Here is a 22,499-nt window from a genome sequence, read left to right as displayed (position 1 = left end):
GGGGTCCACACACTCATCTCCGGACTCTACCGACGCCTCCACGCACTCAGCTGTGGAGCCTCCCTTCCTCTACCTAAGCACAGGAAGAAGAGCCTTCCTACCTTAGCCTCTTTTTATTAACCCAATTCTTTATCTTACTTATTCTACCTTAGACTCTCTAAGAGACACCTATTTATAATATTTTTCATATAATTCCATGGTCCGCGGACCATGGGTGAATCTCAAAACCGACACAAAAATTATCCAAAACAAGGGGCTAAGCCCTTTGTACTCCTATTCATTTATGCTCTCTGCATCCACAAATCACGGAGACTTTACATAATTTACAAAAATTGTACCCAAATTTGGGTTATCTAACCCCAAACTAACCCATGGGACCCCATTGCAACAGACCCCCAACACAAATTTCGTGACTCACCCTCGAGTCAGTCTGCTGGCACCATGATGTTACTACGAAGATCCCCCAGCTCCACCTAGATCACTGCAACTTCAACAACACTCTGTCTTGCTGCCTGTCGAACCTCCTCGACCAATTTTTCAATGGCTGGTCCTTTTACTGCCATCCTCATTGTCTGTTGCATCTGCTGCAGCCCCTTAATCTTATCTTGAATGGAGAGTGTGATCTGATAAGCCTCATCGAACCAAGGCTGCAACCTCGCCTTTAGCAAGGTCTCTTTCTTCTGTGCTTCCTCTACCCGTGCCAGTAGATGCTTTCCTTCCTGTAACTTGGTAAGGCATTGTGCTGGTGCTAAGGTGCATGCAGTCGCCCTAACCTCATCATATTGGTGTTGTATCTCTCTTACCTCTGTGTACAATGTTTGCAGGTTCGGATACTCCTGCAAATTGGTCAATAGTTCCATAGCCTGATCAAACAGTGTCGCATAGTTGGCGACTTTGGTATACAAGTTATCCATGCCCTCCTTAATTGCGATTCCACGCTACTCCCCTACCTCAGGCGGAGTTGCAGACTACAACTTCAACTATAGCTCTGCAATCTTCATGTTAAACTCGAAATTTACTCGTCCAACTTTTGCTCTAGCCTCATGCACACCAGTGGCTAATTTTATGATTTTGGTATCAAGTTGTGCATCCTCCGGGATGTGAAGTTCAGGCACTGTCTTATAGGCCTCCACTACTGCTGACTCTAGACTGGAACTACACGCATGGAGTGCCTCCTTTTCCTTCAGATCTTGTGTCTTCTCAACGAACATTTGTTCATTTTTGAGTTTGTACTCACTGATGAGGTTGAAGGTGTGTTGCTCCCTGGTTCTCAACTCATCTTCCACCCCCTTTTGTAGCACGTGGAGGGTTTCGTTGGAGATCGTTGTTATATTCATTCCTATATCCTTGACTGTACTAAGTATAAGACGATGATTAGCAGATTCTGCGCAAATGGACCTATCTGACAATGGAATAGTTCTGAGATCGAGGGTCCTGACTAGCTCTGTTGCTTGGGTTGTCCCGGGTGTTAGTCTTGCTTACTCCGTGCTCGCTTGTCCAACACCCACCTATATTCTACTCGCTTGGATTTGCAGCTCTCGCAGATCCTTCTGGATGCTCCCCAGCATCTACATGTATTGTTGCTCAAACTGATGTAGGACTTTTGTCATTGTATCCCTGACTTTATCGCCAATCTCATCGAGATCGATTTCTATCAATACCATGGGATCAACCTGTGTTTTATCAAATTTATGCTTTTTTGTGCTCCACCCTGCTGCTCCATGCCATGGCTTTTCAAAATAAAGAGGGTGCTCTGCCCCTCATTACCTCCTCCACCTTGGGATGAAAGCTCTTCTTCCTCTATCTCCGGTGAATGTGACTTACCACCTGTTTGCAACTCACGCTGCTCTTTTTCCACCTGCTACTTAGCAGTGCATTCTTCCTCTATGCGAGCCTTTTCTGCAACTTCCTTCTTTTTCTATTTTTCTAGGGTACATGCAGCTTTCTTAGCGGCCTCCTTTATTTTCTGCGCAACAGAACTTTTCGCACTTGTGCTTGTTCCAACATCTAATTCGGATAGGGCGCACTATTCTATAGGTCATAATCCTACAATCTCCTGTATGTCCCTTTCTTAAACCAAATAGGGCAACTGGTGTCATTTCTGCTCTAGATCTTTCTTTGCTTGGATATAGACTCTATGGAAGTTAGCCTTGAATGCCTCGTAGTCTGGCAGCTGCGTGAACAAGGTTGGGGACAACCATGGATGTTGATTGATTTCCATATCGAGATCCATTTCCATAAAAGTCCAAAATATATTTGTTTCCGTAATTCACGCAACATCTTTTGTAAACCATAAAGAGGCAAATTGTGTGGCCTCTGACAATCCTTCCTCGAGAGGAGGGCTATCCTCTGGCAATCTCCATGAAACGAGCACTATTGATAGCAACAACCAAGCATAGTGGAATGACTTGGTTTCCTCCTGGGCCTTGTGATAGCTCGCTAGGAACTCCTGACAAAGGTACCTGGCTCGATTAAATTGTACGCTTTTCGCGCACTATGTAGCAAGTGAAACTACTGGCGCTGAAACTTCGTCTGCGAGAAATTTTCTCATAACCTTTCCTGCTAAAATCTAGGCAGAAAATTGAACTGCCTGGTCTGTAACAAAGAGAATTGAATACCTCCATGACTTCTTGAGGAGGCCCTATTCCTTCTTCATATTTTCAGCAAACTCTTTCTCCCCAGTCTTCCCTCCAAATTCCTTTATAGGGTTTGCGCCTTTGTAAGGCTAAAACGTGATTCTATGAATCAACATGTCCATAATGGGCATAGGATCTAAAAGCCGTAAACACCCATCATGCACCAATGTGAGGAGCTCGCGCACACACACGGTATTGATTTTAGAGCGGTGATAACGCGACACTAGTAGCATGTTCAACAATCCTGACTACTCAACTCCACCGACCCATTCCATCGGCTCCAATGTTGTAACACCCGTTTCATCATAATAAACATTTCTCATATATTTTTCGGTCACCAACTGTGGAAACTTAGTGTGGTTCACGAGGTCCCAATCCTCAATTTTTAACAACGGGATCTGCACAAGCCGAGGACCTTCAAAGGGGACCTGCTCAGGTAGCAGGGAAGTGGATACTGTAAACTTCTGGTATCAGGGTCCTTCGTTACCTTTGCTTTTCCCTTCTATGGAGGGACATACTTTGGCAGCCTCGTAATGGGTTCTACCCCTTCAGCATCAATATCCTCCGTTCCCTAGAATTCTTCTACCTCCAGGTCCACTAATCTCTCTGGCTACTTATCTTTCTTCTGATTTTCCTGTGTTTTAGTATGCTTCCTTCGTGATGCGCGCACCAACACCTTCTTCTGCATATCCTTCGGGGATGTTTTTGGTTTGGCTGGTTGGTTTTCTTTGGTATGGGTTTGCTTCGGTCTAGGCAACCTCGGTGCCATAGGCATAGTAGCTGGAGCTTACATACTTACAACTTCTGAGGCTACTACATTAGAGACAACATCGCCAACAATAACGGTTTCAACAAGGCTTGTTGCAGACATTTCCTCAAGAATAAGCTTTCGGTTTATCACAGGCAATTTTGCAAACACTGGGCTTACAACTAAATCTTCCCAAAACACTTGGCTCATAGGCGACAGACAATGAAATTCAGCCACAAGTCTTAGATCACTAAGTGTTCTTTGTTGGACCAACATGCATAATTTGTAGGGGGTTTTGAATTCAAATCTGATCATTCCCCCCAATTTTTGATAATAAATGTTGTTTTGATGACAAATCTTCAAATATTTTTGCCTTAATTTCCGCCATCCTGCTTCACTTAACTGTCTTCTAGCCGTCAAGTCATGAACAATAACTCCAATGGTCATTTTCCTGCGGGGCTGCGTGGTACCTTCCCCCATGGCACAACTTCCAAAGCGCAGCTTCATTGGTTGCATCTTCATCACTCTCCACATACCCTGATTGCTGTGTTGTCCTTCAAACCGGACAGTGTAGTTTATAGTCCTGTGCTCCCTTGCAACTGCCTAGAGCATTAAGACTATCCTGCTGCCATATAGTCATTGCACAGGATCCCCTATATACAACTTCAACCTGATCCCATTCACCCTTCCCAAGAAGGGTTCCCCATTCAGCTTCGTGAGTTGAACTGCACCTCCATCTGTAATTTATTTGACAATATATGGCCCTGACCAATGCATCTGGAATTTACCTGGAAATTTAGTGAATTGACTATCATATAACAGGACAAGATAGTTTACCTTGAATGTGAGAAGCTTGATATGGCGATCATGCCATGATTTTTCATGTTCCTTCTCTGCTTGTTGATGGAATCCTACAAAAAATCGATCTTCTTCAAGCTCCATCAACTGCGCGAGCTATTCGTCCAAGGCCTCGCAATCCTCCATGTCCGTCAAAGCTGCTATGGATAGACTAAGCACAATGTATTCCATCGGCATGATGGCTTTAACCCATATACTAATTTGAACGACATTTTCCTTGTTAGCTTCTTGCAAGTAGTCCTATAAGCCCAGAGTACTACAGGTACACGCACATCCCAGTCATTCCGCTGTGCGTTACAGATCTTCGTTAGCGTGTTCTTCAAAATCTTGTTGAAAGCTTCGACAGTTCCATTTGCCTGCAGGTGATATGGTGTACTTTTCTGATGGTAGACGTAGAACTCCTCCATCAACGCATTGATCATTTCATTCAGAAAGTGCGTACCCCTGTCATTTATCAACACCTTCGGGCATACAAATATGGTTAAGACATACTCAAACAATAATTTTGTTGTCATAGTGCCTGAAATACTTAACCAGCTATGCTTCCACCCATCTCGTTAGATATTTCATTGCAGTGATAATATAGCACGCACCCATTTTCACAAACTTCGATTCTTCTTTAGTGCCAATGTTTACTTGCTTCGTCTTCAAAGGTGCAGAGATGTCCAAGTTTTCTATTTGTGGGCCTTCGACTTTGCGATGTCCTTCTGGCTCCAGAATATTGATGTTCCTTGGGTCTTCTTCTTCCTCTTCAATAGTCACATTATAGCATTCTAATGCATGGCACAACTAGGTGCTCCAGTCTAGTTGGGTCCATTCCATACATTCCTTCGGTGTTTTGAAGATAACCGCTTTAATTTCTTGCATTGCTTCATCTATGCTTGCAAACCCGTCCTTAAAACTAAAAGTCAATAAGAACCTTTCCTTCAATACAACCCATTCCATCGTGCCATGGCGGAGCTCTGTTTCCAGATACCAGTTCATGGGAATTGTGTCCAAGGTATGAAAAAATATGTGTACCCATGGTGGCTGCGGTTTTGTCCCCCATGCCTTAGTCCACTTCACCAGGTGATCGCATGGATCATCCTTCCCATTATACTTCTTAGTCATTCTTGTATTAGCGCGCCCAAACCGTAGCTTCATAATTCTCCTTTAGTCTCGCCAGCCAGCAAAGCTATCCTTATGCGTACCCCACCATCATGCAGGTGTAGCGCACAACGCCAACTCTAATGCTTGGAAGTGGTGGTCCTTAGGGACTTCGCGCTCAAAGTCATCAAAAAACAGATATACACCAGTTAAACCATCATAATAAGGTAACTTTCTGACCTCCAACAAAACATAGCGCAACGCCTTCATCATCATATTGCATCACAATGTAGAAACTTCATGCAAGCAATTTTGCCAGTGCTCTAACTCATCGTCTGAATCAGAGGTGCAGGAACTCTCCCGGTCCCATGCAATTCACCCATAAATTGTCAGATTGATCCATTCACTACAACAAAACCAGCGATTTGCGCCAGATTTTAGTGCATTTTTTTTGTAATTGTGATGAGCAACCTGGCGCTAAATCTGGCTCTATTGTACAATTTTTAAAGCGTCCTTTTTTGCACCTGATTTTGCATCCTTTTTCACGCTAGATTTTGCATCATTTTTTGCGTCAAATTTTGAACCAAGATTTGCATCTTATTTTATGACAGGTTTTGCTTCTAGTTTTGTGTCATTTTTTGCATCTATTTTTCATTCTCTTTTGCTTCCTATTTTGTGTCATTCTTTTCTTCCATTTTTGCACCATCATTTGCATCAAGTTTACACTGTATTTTGAATCCAATTTAACGTCTTTTTATGCATCCATTTTGTGTCAGTTTTTGCATCTAGTCTTACGCCAGGTTTTGTATCTAGTCTTACACTAGTTTTTGCTTCTATTTTTGCACCAGCGTTGGTGCCTATCTTTGCACCATGTGTTGAATTTGATTTAGCACCAAATTTTGCATCCATTTTTGTGCCCATTTTTGCATCTTTTTTTGGACCATTTTTTACATCCACATTTACGTTTGATTTGTCTCCATTTTTCCCATCTCATTTTGCACCATATTTTGCGTCATTTGTTTCATCCAATTTTGCATCATTTTTAACACCATCTCTTGCATCTAATGTTACATCATTTTGAGCATCCAGATTTGCATTTATATTTGCATCTTATGTTGAGTCATGTGTTGTGTCCACCTTTGCATCTTATTTTGTGTCTAATGGTACATTCAATTTAGAGCCATTTTTTACGTCTACTTTTGTATTTGTTTTTGCACCAAGTTTTGCATCCAATTTTAAGCTATTTTATGCCCCTTTTTGCACCATTTTTTTGTGTCTACTTGTGTCCAATGTTGCACCATTATTTACACCGACTTTTTCATCCAATTTTGCATTTTTTTGGTGTCTAGTTTTACATCGTTTTCACCATCCAAATTTGCATCTTTTTTTGCCTCATTTTGTGTCCACATTTGCATATAATTTTGTGTCTGAGTTCGAGCCTAAATTTGCATGTGATTAGGAATCATTTTTTACATCCAATATGGCATCCTTGGTTTCACCTTTTTTCAGCCCCATTTTGCATCTTGTTTTATGTCTTTTCTTACATCTTTTTTTTTTCCTTTTTTGCACCCAAGTTTGCATCCCAAATTTACACCATTATTTGCATCATCATTTGGCATATTAATTTGTAACGTTTTTTGCTTCTTTTTAACGCTCAACTTTGCATCTTATTTTACATCTAGTTGTCTTTTTTTGCATCTAATTTGGTGCCCATTTATGTGTCCTTGTTTTTGCCCAATTTGATATCCTTTTGTATGCCATGTTTTGTTCCCTTCTTTGTGTCAACTATTGCACAATTTTTCACTTCTAATTTAAAACACTTTGTATGTCAATTGTTTGCATTTTGTATTAATTCCTAGTTTAACATCCAATTTTACTTTCAATTTTGCATCCATGGTTACATCCACATTTGACTTCTTATATAGAGTATATTTTTCTTTACATATATGACCCCCTTTATAGATTCATAGTGAAATATATGATAGTTTCTAAATATCATTAAAGCAGATATCACAATTCGAAATCATTTGTAAAGAAATTTAAGAGAAATTGACAACATCCATCCAAAAAAATAACAATGTGTCATTAACAATTTTCAAAACATGTATAAAATAGCAACATAATACTAATAAAATCAGTATTATTTTTAATCAAAACAAGTAAAATTCAAATATGATTAACAAATCAAAATATTTCATGAATATCGTTATTCTACGATAAATTAACAACATACATAAATCAAACTCATCGTATGATTACAAAATCAAAATGTCTCATTGATATAGGGTAAATTCACAACACCCATCTAAACATAACAATGTCATTCTACACAATAATTTCTTCATAAAAAACAATGCATGTGCATGCCTAGCTACCACCACCAAGATCATCCTCATGATCATCTTGACCATCCTCATTACTCTGATCCACATCATCACCAACACCGCAACTATCATCATCATCTCCTCCTTCACCACCATCATCCTCATCCTCATCCTCATCATCTCTTGATATATGTTGAACATAATTTGGATCATCGTCTTGGCAATCATTACCTATAGCATTCTGACAAAAAAAATCAATATTACATGTTAGTATTAATTACATAACACAACACATGTTTTTGTTATACAATGTTAACCATAAAATGAGGTAAGATATAATATCTAATAGTACTAAAAAATAAAATGAAAATATGGTTTAAAAGTATATTGGAAATCCAAATAAGATTACATACCATAGAGTCCATCCAAACAACAAATTCAACCCATCTCTTTTGCTGCAGCACCTCCTTTTCCAAATGATTTGGAGGTCTTCCATATTTTAGTTCCTATCAATCAGTAAATAGGGAGAAATTAGATGACAATGACTTTCTTCTAGTACAAAATTTATTAAAAAAATATCACATGTTTAATATACTTACAAAGGTTGTTATCAGTGCTTTTAAACCTTTATGGCCACTACGATGAGTGACTTTTGTCTTGGTTAACCTCGCCTTGGATGCCTTGTCCTTAAACATAAACCAATTCAATTTATTTTCACACAAATACATGTCTAAGATACTTATAAGTATTAATACATTCTAAATAATGTTTAATGAAAAATTCAATACCTGAATTTTTATTTCATATATCTTATTTATAACATTTTAATGATTACAATAATACACTTGTTACCAGATATTGTCAGAAGAAATCTTACAAGACCGCTACCTAAGAACATTGGACAGTTGAATGCATTAGTTAACATGTTTGAAGAATTCTATCTTCAAATCTAGATCCATCTCATGTGATTCCCGTATGTGGTATAAATTGTCTTGAAGGTACCTGCATCATTCGACACAAAGCTATTCAGCACAATCGTTAACAAAAAACATCACAACTGCACAATATGAACGGTGCATCAAAATTGGCATTCACACGTCTAAGGTCTTTTTGGCATATCTGGTGTACACAAAGCTATTCAGCACAATCGTTAACAAAAAACATCACAACTGCACAATATGAACGGTGCATCAAAATTGGCATTCACACGTCTAAGGTCTTTTTGGCATATCTGGTGTGGGTATAAAAGGTTTCCATCAAATCTCGTAAGCCTTTTTAACTATTATAAATAAACCACTAAAGTAAAACAAACAAATCAATTATAAGAACTGAAAAGAAAGCTTGAAAAAAGATTAACATTTTCTAAAAGGCAAACACTAGAACACACTTCAAAATACTTTTCCTAAAATACTTCTTCAACCTGGCATCAAATTTGAAGGGCATGGTCATATTTCAATATGAAGTCATACTATATTTTCAACCCTTCTATGTTGGCAACTTAAAACTAATGTTCCACCAAGACTCCGGGATAGGGAGATGCATGTCTGGGGTGATGCACAGGGGGGGCGTGTGAGAGTACCCTCAAATTTTAGGTAAAATTAGGGGGCAGGGGGATATGGGGGTATATATATATATATTTTATATATATATATATATATATATATATTTTCAATAATGAAAGCATAAATACATTGATCCGTACATGATTGAATTAAATAATGAAATACACTGATCCATACTCATCATTCATACTAATACATACATCATTCATTCATACACCACGAGATTCAATAATGAACTAGATTGATCCATATTCATCATTCATTATTCAACATTCTAGAATCTAAATTGATTTAAAAATTAAATTCATCATTCATCATTCTAGATTCTAAATTGATTTAAAATTTAAATTCGCGATTCTAGAATCTAATTAGTACTAACCAAAATAGACTATAGTAGATACTTAAGCCTGAAGATTGGAATAGTAAATTGATATAACTCAAACTCAAAAAAAGTAAAGAGTTAAAGTCAAAGAATCAGTCTAAGGTCATCCATATCTAAAGTCAAGACTCGAAAGTTAAAACTGACGATTAAAAATGGCCAATGAGCATTTTAGGAGTGCCATGGAGGAGGAGGTGCAACAGTTAACTGGTAAGTCAAATAGTGCTGCGCAGCAAGCTGAGTAGACATAAGCTTGGTAACTCGAATGAGTGAGTTAGAGATTGCAAATTAGTTTAGGTTTTGATATTTGTTATGTGTTGTTCTTTTTAATTTTTTTTTTTTTTATGGTTGTTTTATAATTTTTTTTAATTTCTATATTACAACAGTTACTAGAAAAAAATTAAGCAGAACATGGCCCCCCTCAAAAGGGGTGCTTTTGGGCTTGGTGCTCTTGATTAAATGGTAGTTCCAAACCCTTATATATAATAGAGCCCAATGGAAACATCGCAATTCGCTCATTCCTGAAATCCTAAAAATTGTTATGTCTGATGCATTTTGAGTGGAATCTGAAATTTACTTTCTCCATATGAAATAAAATGAGGTCAGAACCACTCTTAAACATCCTAAGTCAATTAATAGGGCCCTAGGGTTGAATGTTGAGCTTTCCCACTCATAAATTATTGTTTCAAGCAAAATTAAGGGGGAGCACCTAGCCCTTTTTTAGGGGAGCTGCCCAGAAGCACCCCTTTTGGGGAAACACATCCCCACAGTAGGGAAACGTTTCCCCCTGCGTCTCCTTGTGTCTCCCTAAAGGGGGCGTGGGGAAACGTGTCCCTGAGCATCTTCCCATCCTAGGTGTGTGGGAAGCGTGGATACATGCACCCCACCATAGGGGACACATCCTCATGGAACACTGGTTAAAATAAACTATTGTTTTCTTACAAAAGCAAAAAATGGATCAAAATTTTAACTATTTCGTATTTTATGTTTAGCACAATTGCAAGTCGTGTGGTAGTACTAAAATAGGATAGATAAACAACAGTGTTTTTTATAATCACTACATAGTCGAATTACTATCAATCTTATGTGGAAATGATGTAGCTTGAAGTATCTAAATGCAGTACCAAAGTAGAATTGATACCAATAACCAAACAAGGCAGTGACTGCACAAACAAAATTTGTTGTAGCATCAAACTACAGAACTATATTATCTAAATTTTTTCCTGGTAGCACTCTCATTTCCGTAAAATGTTTTTAATTCCAATGAACAAAGACTTGCCTGACTCGATAACGAAATTGTGTTCCTTTGACATCAAGGATTTAGAAAAGGATTTAGAAAAGGATTTAAAAAGAACCAATCATAGTAGAAGGATCATTACAGGATCTAAATACTAAAAAATAATCACCATAAAAGAACACTACACATTAAAAGTTAAAACTAAAGATTGGAGTATCTAAAGAACAGAACCTAATTATTGACAAAAACTAGACATTAAATGAAGGATCGTGGGATCTATGACCCAGTGCCGATAAGAATACAAAATCAACTTCTGCATTCCCCTCATGACCCATCTGGGTATGGACTTAAGGAGACCAGAACCAATCTTAATAGATTAATTATAGGATGTAACTGCACAAGCCTAGTACTCCATGAGTCTATCCCCCATCTGCTTATACTAGATATAAACAACACGTTTGTAGAAAGTTAGAAAAATACATTGTACAATCAGGTTGAACTCAATACAGATTCAATTGGACCTACAACACATTCCAGCCACAAAGCTGGAAAGAGCACAATAAAAATAAAAGCAAACATTGAATCTTATCACTGTTGTGGATTTTGTCCTTAGAATGACATGAGACATTCCAAATATGATGCCCAATCTGATATGTTGGCTCTTCTAGCATGGATGCAAAGAGAAAGCAATTACAGTACTTGATCTGTTTTTTATAATATAAGACTATATTTTGCTAAGAAAACAAAGGTATACAAAAAAGCCCACATGCATTACATATCGAATATCATTCCTTTGGGAAAGCCCTAAAAGCCAAGTGTATGTGGAGACTAATATCAAAAGAGGACCTCTGGAATCAGATTCACATTCAGAGATATATTGAGCCCAATTCAGCAGAAGACTGGATTGGAAACCCAAACAAGTCAATCAACAATGCATCCATATTATTGAAAGTACTGACTATAACATTCCCTTTAATAGGCAGATTGCTGGCATGGAAGGTTTGCAATGAGGCTAAGGCGAAGATCAGTATAGACCCATGGATAAGCAGTGGAGCTGAGTACAAGCTGCCAGAAGCAGTGATAAACTCTCTTCAATCTAGACCAGGCAGCTGGACCAGGAAACTCCTCCATTTTCCAGCAGGATTGGAATAGCGCTGAACAGAGAGACGACTCAAAGGCCAAGAAAATATTCAATCAAAAAGATTTATAAACAAATCAAAAGTGTGCCATGCCTATATAAAAGACTCTGATGATGAACATGTCTGGTCTAAAATCCAGCCTTGGGGATTTACACTCCAAAGTTAGGATAAGAATCGTGTACCCTGGACAGACCAGAATGCACACTCTCATGGTGGAAGCGCATCTGGATAAGAACCTTTCAAAAGTTCATTATTTACATGCAGTTGGAAATCTTAAATAGAGCACCCACATAGGAAGTTCTTAAGAGAAGAAATGGATCAAGTCCAAGCAAATGTATCATGTGTAAAAGAGTTGAAAATAACATAGACCACTTACTGATATTTTGTCCTTAATAAAGGAAATCTGGATGGTTTGACAAGGATAAAGGACTGTGGACAAGGAGGTTATGCTGAAGAGTGCTCTAAAAAGTGGTAGCAAAACTCAGTCCTCAAAGTCCTTCCTCTAATAGTATCATGGGGAATCTAGAAAGATAGAAATGTTGAAATCTTTGAAGACAGGGATATAACTCTTTCAATGTGCCTTCCAAGGTCAGTCAATCTTCTCAAACTTCAAAGCTTTTTCATCAACCCCAACACAGAAAAAGTTGATTCATGCTCCTATGGACAAATCTAGAACATGGGATTACTTTGATGGAGCTAGTCAAGGTACCCCCCAAAAAAGGGAAGCCATACGTGTTCTCTATCTCAATAACTCTCACTGTATCAGATTTAAAACAGATTTAGGTGAGGATCAAATAACTACACCGAGCTTATTTCCCTAACAATACTCTAAAAGCTAGCAGCCCACAGTGGCATTTAAAAAAATACCAGTGTTTGTTGGCTCATTGTTGTTAGATAGTGTACCCCAGATCATCTTCTACTAGGTTGGAGCACACATGGCAGATCTGGGCACCTTATATTACAGCAGCATTACACAAATCCATGCAGCATTAAATTCCAAACAGCATAATGATCTGTTGGTGAGAATGCAGCAATAAATAGACAGTAGGAGCACATCACAAATTTTACTATTCCAGCAATAAGGGCACACACATGCATGTATGGACCAGCCATAAAAAGAATAAGATAATTTTATCATTATACTTCAGGTTAAAGATAAAGTGCTAAAGTTAGATGAGTCAGTTCTGTTTTATTTTTCAGTCTTTCTGAATTCATTTTTTATCAGTTAGATAGAGCACAGATCCAGAGATCTAAGTAATATATCTATTTTTATAAACCCTAGGTGTCACTTATAAGAAAGAGTGAGAGTATGGATCTGTAATAGGGTTAGTTTCAGTTCTTACACAAAATCCTTTCTAGCAGATTTTTATTCAGCAGTATTGGAATAGCAGTAACAGGTGTTTCTGACATTGATCCGTGTGTTCCAATGTATGTATTCCAACCGTGTTTGTAGATTTTAGTGAGATTCAGATTGCAGTTTTGATTAGCCTTTAAATTTAGACAATGTTAGTTTCCACTAGAAGAAGAATCTGTTTACAATGAGTTAGACAAAAATTCATAATGGTATCAGAGAAAGGTTTGTTGAAACATTCTAAAAATCCTTGAATAGATAGTAGGACTGCTACCTATGAAAGGGAGCTGTCAGGAGGCTCCAGGGATCGGATGATGTGATCCATGCTTGAGAAAAGCACAGTGAAGTTTCAAGTTGTCGGGTTCTTTGTTAGGCTGCTGATCTGTCTTAACTTTCGTTTAGGTGATATTCCAATGCAGTAGTATGGCTACAGTCAATCTCAAATACATGGACAGATTGGAAGGTCCCTCTTAACTTCATCCCAGGGAAGTCTCAGGTAACCAGCCTGCATCCATCTTAACTACAGATCTTCCAAGCATTTGGCGGGATCAAATTTCTTTTCACTCTAAAAGAGGTTTGCACCTCAATAGATTTGATCCCTCTCGACACTCGATAGATCTGGAGTTAAGATGGATCTAGAGTGAGAAATTATTCTTACATAAGAATACCATTAGCAAAACCATGGGTTGTCAAAACCACCAACAATAAATTGACTATTTTACCTCAAGTTTATTTTAATTATTAATTTTATTTTTTATTTTTTTTTTTTTAATTTTATTTCATTTCCATTTTATGAAATTTGACTGAGTCAAAATGTTTACATATCAAGACACGACATTACAACATCTCTTCCATACCAGGCTGGTGAGCGCCTCTAGGCACAAAGATATTGTTGGAGTAGGATTTGTCTAACTTCATTGAGAAACTGGTTGTAGAGCCTCCCAAACCTGTGTAATTAGTAAATCATAAAAAGAAGATGGCCAAGGTCAAGTGAGTCATACTTGAATCTATGAAGGATCATTAGATCCCTCACATCACCAAAAAGACCACAATAAAGTACATGTTTGATGCTCTAGTCACTCTATCAGAGTGAGAACAACAAACAGAAGACATTGCTAAGAAATAAGCTTAATCCCTGCAAATGAGTAAAAGGATATTGTAGTTTCCTACTTAATGAAGATTATTGATCTCCATGATCAGCTTGCAGCAATTGAGAGGAGGTGAAGGGTGAAAAGCTAGTACTCATTGCATTAAATAGGTCCTGTTCTTTTTGGAAACTTTTTGGCTATGACATCTAGGCCAAAAAAAAGTTAGAACTTCCCATTTTGAAGAGGCTATGGAATGACTTCAACTAGAAGGAGCAGAATGTTGTCCCCATTAGTAAGACGAAGAAGGGAAACAAGAAAAGAGGAACTAAGAAGGGTTAAAAAGGGAAGAAAGAGAAGCCAAGTTCTTGTAACCAGGGAAGGAAGGACTTGAGCCACATCAAGTGCTTCAAGTGTCAAATGTTTGGGCACTTCGCTTCCAATGTCATCAAAAGAAGGGGAAGGGAAAGCAACTTGTAAAGAGTACAAAAGCATCAGCTCAAGTGGACGAGCTTTCATCCAATCTCGAGATACACTTCTCAATGGTCTCATGCCTGTCATCTGACATCATGTCTGATGTGGACTGGTATGTGGACAGTGGAGCCTGCAAACATACAACCTCTAACAAGAGTACCTTTAGTAGAACTTGGTGATGATGCCACATATCCAGTTGCAAGAGTGGGATCCATCAAGTGATATTCTTAAGCTTACTAAGTTAATGCTGTTTTGTATGTACCTAGCTTAACTAAAAATCTCTTTCCAATTTCAGTGATGATAGATCCTACATATATGGCTAACTTTGAAGATCAACAAGTCCTCATCCTAAATTGCAAGGGAATCCTATAAGAACTTTAGGGTATGATAGTGACAACATGTGTGAGCTTTGACAAAAGAGACCAGGTCACTTGCACTAGTGAATGTTGCCAATCTTGAAAAACATGGTGTGGGCATTGCCAATCTTCAAGGCTGAGAAGAAAGCAGTGTGCAAAGGTTGTGCACTTGGCCAGCATGTAAAGGATGTTTTCCTGGCAGTAAACATAGGTCAAGAGGGGTTTCTGACCTAATCAACTCAAATGTATGTGGGCCCATCTCTTCAACTTCCTTATCAAGTAACATTTACTATGAATATTTTATTGATGATTCTTCTAGGAAGTCCTAGACTTAATTCACAAAAAACAAAGGAGTTTGATACCTTTTGCATGAAATCAAGAATCAAGAAAATGTTGATAGTTCCCTACAACCCTCAGTAGTTTGGGGCCTTGATTCATGATCTAGTTCTGCTCATGTGTCTCTGTGTATAAACATGTCTCATCATTGTCTATATTTTGAATAGGTATCCTCACAAAATTTTGAAGGATAAGACTGGAGGAATTCAGAAGCCTCAAGTAACACATCTTTGAGTTTTTCAGTTGTCCTATCTACATTCATATTCCAGATGGGAAAAGGACCAAGTTGGAACCTTCTAGTTTGAAGGGCATTTTTGTAGGTTAGAGTGAAACCTCAAAAGCTTATAGAATATACATTCCATCTCAACATAAAGTAGTTGTGAGCAGAGATACCAAGTTTGAAGAAAATGCATGGTCCTCTAAGTCTCAAGAACGTCCAATAGTGACCATGGAGGCAGAAGAGCTTGGTATCCCAAAAACAGATCTGCAGAAATCAAAAAGATCATGAAACGCATACTTAGATCAGCAAGCTTTTGGAAGTGCAAGGGGTGCCTCTTTACCTTCAAGTTCAGCTAGAAAGCCTAGATGGCTAATATAGACATTAAAAGAGGCAACAGAGTAAGTTGGTGCTCCAACTACTTCCCTTCAAATAAGCCACCCTCCTAAAAAGTTCCCTAGTTATGTTGCACTGATATCTTTCATTATTGAAACAAAACCTTCTATTAACGGCAGTAAGGAAGCAAGTACTGCAAAATGCCATGATGGAGGAATACATCTCCTCCTAAAGAATGATGGGTAGGAGATAGTGCCTAGACTAGTGGAGAAGTCAGTATTTGACTCTAGTTTTTCTTACAACAATCATGCATGGTTAAGCATGCACCAGATAGCAGCATATAAAACTGCAAAGCTCGGTTTGTGGCTGGACGGTTCTCCCATTAAAAAGGAGTTGACTATGAGGAGACTTTTGCTCTTGTTACTAAATATGCCTCTATCAGATTTACTATGTCTTTCACAACAATCTTCCATTGGATTTTATATCAAATTTATGTAAAGACAACATTTCTTAATAGGTTGATTAAGGAGTTATATGAATAAACCAACCAAGAGGCTTTTAGGTGAATAGGCTTGAGACCCATGTTTACAAGTTGAAGTAGGCCCTTTATGAGTTGAAACAGGCACCATTTGCATGGCACTCCAAGATCGATGAATAACTTTCAGATTTGGGTTTCACTGAGACAGATGCAGATTCTAATTTTTACAATTTGGTAGATCATTCTAATCTGCTTGTTTTAGTCCCATATGTAGACAATCTTACACTCACAGGAAGTTAAAAGGAATCCACAAACTGGTGCATGGAAAAATTGGCAAGAGAATTTGTCATGACTTGAAGCACTACTTGCTGGCTCTAGGGGTGTAGCAAAGTGCAGGTGAAGTGTTCCTTGGACAGAAAAAGTATGTAATTGAAATTCTTAGAAGATTTCAAATGATGGACTGAAAACCCATGGCTACTCCAGTGTATGCAATTGAAATTCTGATGAGATTTCAAATGATGTACTGCAAACCCATGGCTACTCCCCTGTGGTAGTAAATCCATTGTACTTTGCTGATTCTAATTCAGATTTGATGAACATCTGTATACAGGGAATTGATAGGTTTCCTCATGTACTTAGTTAACACAAGGCCTAACATTTGTTTTGCAGTCAACACTTTCAGTACATGGTGCAGCCTAGGCAAGTTCATCAGGTTGCCACAAAACACAAGTTCTAATACTTGGAAGGGGGCAGTGCATTTTGCACTGAGATATGTTAGTGATGCAGCTTTTTATTCAATGATAATGGAATAGCATTAACAGGGGTTCTCGACAGTGATCTACATGTTCTGTGCATGTTTTCTAACTGTGTCCGTTTATAGGCTCAAAGGACATTCAGATTACAGTTTCGATTAGCCTTTAAATTCAGACTGTGCTACTTTCTTGTAGGAGAAGAATCTGTTAAACAAGTGTTACTAAATTCATCAGTTGTTAGTAATTAATTGGATGAATGGCAGTAGTAGAAGATGAAATCAAACGTTCTGTCCGTTTTTATTTCAGAGTGCTTTGAACATGTCTACAAAGAATTAAATGGTGAAGCAGACACCTTGAGGAAGGAAGGACTACAGTTGGCTGAGGGTTCAAGGTTATGAAGTGAAATCAAGGATTGTCATATCTTACACGAACATATTTCTGCATCCTCGAATAGGGATTCTTATGACAGTCAGTATTCTGAAGATCATCCAAGTGCCTCAAAAGAAGAATTCTGAATTTTAGAGAAGTTACAGGACCCTTCAATCAATATCAATGCCTTCTTCAGGCTTAGCAAAGAATGTATATTTTCGTTCTGATATTTCTCGAAGCTTAAAGCATTTACAGAATGTATCTCTTTATACTCGGATGAAATAAAAGATTAGAAAAATTGAGGGAAAATATATCAATATCAATCGATATGTAAGCCAATAAATGCGCCAAAAAAAACACAGATTGAAAAAATATGCCTGCTATGAGTCTGTGAAAGCAAATATAAGCAAGCACCTCTTCTGGAAAATGTGAAGCGGAAATACAAAACAAAAAAGACATCGTGATAAGAGAATATGGGTTGAGAGGGACAAAAGAAATCAAGGCTTAGACTCACCTCTATCCGATTGCATATGAGGATCTGAACTAGCCGCATCAGTTATCCAAAAATGCACCTTTGTCCGTGCACCGATCAAGTCAATCCGCCGCCTGGAAAGAAAAATAGCACAATGCAAATATTTGCAAATGCGTCTACCTGAAAAGGGGGCGCGGCGTAAGAGGCCCTCCTGAAACCCCTCGGAGAAGGATATATCTGCGGACCTGAAACCCTACATCCGATATAACAACCCATTTTAAGATATAAATGTTTTAAAAAGTTAAAGAGCATTGTCGCCGACCCTGAAACCCTACATCGTATATAGAACTAGCATTTGCACAAACCGGTGCAACGTCATAGAAGTAGTGGGATATGGAAGTAGGTTTGTGCAACGTCATAGAAGTAGTGGGATATGGAAGTAAGTAAAAGTAATATTTTAGTAAAATGTTAAATATGTGTTGTATGAATTAATACACCTTTGAAAGGAATATTTGTTTCCCTACATTTCTATTGAACAAATACAAACCTGAATATGTTCTAAGGACTATCATGGAGGGAGTCGAGATGACCCACAGGACCCATAGCTGAATACACAAGGGGATTTCAATGTTGGAAATCTAGTTTATAGCATAGTAGCAAGATTTGGTCATATGGAAATTCGGCAACAGTACAAAATTCAGTATGTTTTCACTGCAATGCAGATACAGAACAGTTCACTTACCTTATAATGTCTTTGATACCCATCAACATATAAGCCCCAAAAAAACATAGCAAAAACCTCAAAAAAATAAAAATAACAGTAAGAAAACACTTAAAAATAAACTACATTGCAAAATTTTCAAAGAATAAATTGCTTTTTCTGGTTTTAGTGTGTTCTGAGGATGAAATTCTTCTAAAATATGGAACAAAACGCTTATTTTCATACTGAGAAATATAGATTTCCATATTGGAACCATGCTGCATTTCTTTATTAGGTATTTTCCATACTGAGTTGTATTTGAATACATATTCGGATTCAAATTTTGCTACTATGGTTTATAGCCATTCCTAGTTACACGTATGCTGAAATCAGGGAGGTCAAGGTAATCAGATAAATTGTCACAACAATTATGAACAAGAGGCAACCTTCCTTGAAATTCTTGAACCTCCAGTAATCAGAAAAATTGTCACAACAATTATGAACAAGAGGCAACCTTCCTTAAAATTCTTGAACCCCCTACCCTTGCCTGGATTTGCTCACGGCGCCAATCAGTCCTCATGTACATGTACATCAAAATATTTATTATATAATTAACTATAAATTTGTTAACATTAAAAGGACAAATAGATCCTCTGTTCATGTAGAGATGCTCACTGACGACCATGTTGACAATGGCGATGAGAGGGAGAAACTGCCGTGATATCCAATCTTCAATATGCATATTTTAGATAATAAAGACTGACCTACTAAGTTAACCAAGTAGCCGTTATACAAAGTACACATAAATGAAGCTCAAAGCTAAGAGATTTTTTTTCTCACTTTCTTTGCTTCCCACACAAACTATTACTCGATTTCGATTTTTCTTATTAGATTCCAAAATTTAATGAAATTATATGGCTGGGAGCATTGTTGCAGTGCATGGCTTTTATCCACTATCTCCACTACAAATTTTGAAATGACAACAAAAAATCCATTAAGACCGGAATCTCCCCACAACAGTGAAAGCAGAGTTCATTATTCAAGAACAAAGTAAAGCGAACCAAATACTCTAAGAGCAGGACATGCATGAGTCCTCCAGACCCAGATCCACTAGATTGATTGCATCATTTTTTCAGCTGGATGAAGCATCGATGACCCGGTAGATGCACCAGTCATGAGCAAAAATAACAGACGATCAGTGATTCAGAAGCACCCTTACCAAGCACAGTTGAGATCATCCAGATAATCCACAAGGCCATCTAGGTATGCTATCTTACAAAAGCTATAATTCTCAGCTTATATCTTGTAGACACTAGACAGACACCCATCACCAGGGTTCTCCCTTCCACACGTAACCCGTCAAACTTTGCAGTCCGATGAGCTTCAATAAAGTTTGCCAGGATAGAATCCAGCCTGGTTTATGGCCCTGCATACCTGTCCTTTGACGCTTAGATAAATTAGGACTTATTTATTTTCTAGGCTTCTGCTATTAGTCTCGTCTTCATTGTATCAGGTTTATCTGTTATTATAACCCTTGAAAATCTGATAAGGAAATCCAAGAGATGCTTCTCCATATTTGTGAATGGCATTCTTCGTAAAACTGTTGACATAGACTAGTGCACCTAAATCTGGGGGATTTAAACTGGTTACCTACTAACACGTAACCAGAACCAGCCAGATGCTCGTCTTCATGGTATCAGGTTTATCTGTTATTATAACCCTTGAAAATCTGATAAGGAAATCCAAGAGATGCTTCTCCATATTTGTGAATGGCATTCTTCGTAAAACTGTTGACATAGACTAGTGCACCTAAATCTGGGGGATTTAAACTGGTTACCTACTAACACGTAACCAGAACCAGCCAGATGCTCAACAACATTGGCTACAAACAATTAAGATAATCACCCCTTTGTTATTTTATCATTAGTCATTCTGTTAAATCTGAAATCTTATTTGTAGTCTCTCCTTTTCAGCGAATACCTTTAAGCACTCCAGCATCAATATATAGTTTTAGTCCCATTAACCTAATGTCCTTTCATCATTTGTGGACATTTATATAATTTATTTCTTTATTCCGAAATTCTTCTTAAAATTATTATTTCCATTTCTTTATGAACCTTCTGCTGTCGAGCAATTGGTGTTATTTTGAGCAAAATAATTTGTAAACGAAGTTTCTTGGTTAGTGAAAAGCCCGCCAAAAGTACCTCTACGCCAAGTAGATCCCTGGAAAGTGTCTATCTCTCAATGTTAGTGACATCTCAACGCATTCACCCATTCGGGAGCTTTCGTAGGCAGTCAGCGTCGTATGTAGAGCATCTAGCTCGGCGGGCCTCACAGTTTGTGAGGAAGAGTAAGCAGATCGCAGAGTATTTGCTTATTTCACTCCTTTCGGAAAACCTATAAATTTTTTAAAGTAACTGCTACTTACGAATCATAAGTTTTTTAAAATAAATTCTACTTAGTTTCAGATTTTTAGATTTTTAAGGGGTTTTACCGACCCAGAAATAGAGATTCAATAAATGGAAGAGAAGCTTACTGATGGTGACATCGCCGTCAGGGCTCTGGAGCATCTTGTCCATTCCCTTGGGGCCGAGTGAGGTGTGGAGGATTCTCGCAACGGACCTGGCGGCCGCAATGTTGGCCTTCTGAGCATCTAAGCCTCTGATTCGGGTCTTCTGCTCCTGCTCCTTTATTATGATAAATGGCCTCCCGTACTCATCAAATGCCAGCGCCATCCCTACAAACAGTAACAGATTGCAGCACAGAGATTAAAACCTAAACATACAAGAGTGGCTGCTAAAAACACACTGGATTTTGAACCAGAAACCTGAAATGCGTGTACTCCTCTCTGTGTGGAAGACTGAATGTGCGGGTGGAAATCCATTGAAGTTAAAAATGGAACATACCTTGGCGCCGTCAATGGACTGAAGAACCGATCGTGGGGTTCGAGTGTCTGCTACTGGTGAAACCCTAATTCGCAAATCTCTGCAATCTCGTTTTCACTCCCGCCCTGCGAAAAGCGAACAGATCCTCCTTGTTCTAGAACGTAAACGAAGTTTGGGTTGGGAGGGGTTTTGTAAAGAAAAGTAAAGCTTTACCTTTTTTCAAAAATGCTAATTTCATAGTGAAAAACAGTAAATACATTTTTTTATTTTCACATCACTAGTTAAGTAGCTATATAATGTTTTTGGTTCTTGGTTAGGTTGGAAAATATTTATAATAATATAATTTTATGGTTGTTGTTTAAGTTTATTAGGTGTTATTAAAACAATAAATACATTTTTTTTATTTTCACATCACTAAAGAAGTAACTATATAATGTTTTTGGTTATTGGTTAGGTTAGAAAATATTTATAATAATAATAATATAATTTTATGGTTGTTGTTTAAGTTTATTAGGTGTAATTTTTTTTAATTTCAATTTAATAATTTTTAAATGGAAAAATATGATTTTAATTTGGTTGTATTGAAAATATTTATATGTTTTTACATATAAGGTGGGTGCAAACAAAGGAGAATATATAGTAAGTCTATTTAATAGTTAATAACAAGTGTTAATTTCTTAAAATTATATGATAAATTTGAAAGGAGTAGGGTATGTATC

The 22,499-nt window shown here is 37.8% G+C and overlaps 1 protein-coding gene across 5 annotated transcripts; it reads right to left on the bottom strand.

Annotated features, from left to right (window-relative positions):
* Nucleotides 1-7,468: 7,468 nt before the first annotated feature.
* On the bottom strand, nucleotides 7,469-22,051 carry LOC149225534 (uncharacterized). 5 transcript variants are annotated; one of them, XM_089377123.1, is made up of 6 exons: nucleotides 21,802-22,048; nucleotides 21,432-21,632; nucleotides 8,530-8,654; nucleotides 8,252-8,338; nucleotides 8,066-8,158; nucleotides 7,469-7,893 (listed from the first exon to the last, which is right to left on the bottom strand). In XM_089377123.1, exons 3-6 carry the CDS (start codon nucleotides 8,575-8,577, stop codon nucleotides 7,696-7,698), a joined length of 426 nt encoding a protein of 141 aa, XP_089233249.1. In that variant the 5' UTR covers nucleotides 8,578-8,654; nucleotides 21,432-21,632; nucleotides 21,802-22,048; the 3' UTR covers nucleotides 7,469-7,695. The 5 variants fall into 5 exon arrangements, with proteins under 5 accessions (XP_089233249.1, XP_089233248.1, XP_089233247.1 ...); XM_089377122.1 differs by lacking the exon at nucleotides 8,530-8,654 and having other exon boundaries at nucleotides 21,723-22,051; XM_089377121.1 differs by lacking the exon at nucleotides 8,530-8,654 and having other exon boundaries at nucleotides 21,802-22,047.
* Nucleotides 22,052-22,499: the final 448 nt, after the last annotated feature.

This window comes from Pinus tabuliformis, chromosome J (genome assembly GCF_031772625.1).
Source record: "Pinus tabuliformis cultivar Carrire ecotype Pingquan chromosome J, CPIR1, whole genome shotgun sequence".
Lineage (NCBI taxonomy): Eukaryota > Viridiplantae > Streptophyta > Pinopsida > Pinales > Pinaceae > Pinus > Pinus tabuliformis.
This window is presented reverse-complemented; position numbering and strand designations above follow the sequence as displayed.

Excerpts from the sequence above, each read along its gene's own strand:
- LOC149225534 (XM_089377122.1), bottom strand. The coding sequence starts at position 21,548 with ATGCTCAGAAGGCCAACATTGCGGCCGCCAGGTCCGTTGCGAGAATCC. Across the intron at positions 8,339-21,431 it reads TGACGGCGATGTCACCATCA|GACAAGGCATCCAAGGCGAG; the intron begins GTAAGCTTCTCT and ends TTTATGTTTAAG. Across the intron at positions 8,159-8,251 it reads AAGCACTGATAACAACCTTT|GAACTAAAATATGGAAGACC; the intron begins GTAAGTATATTA and ends ACTGATTGATAG.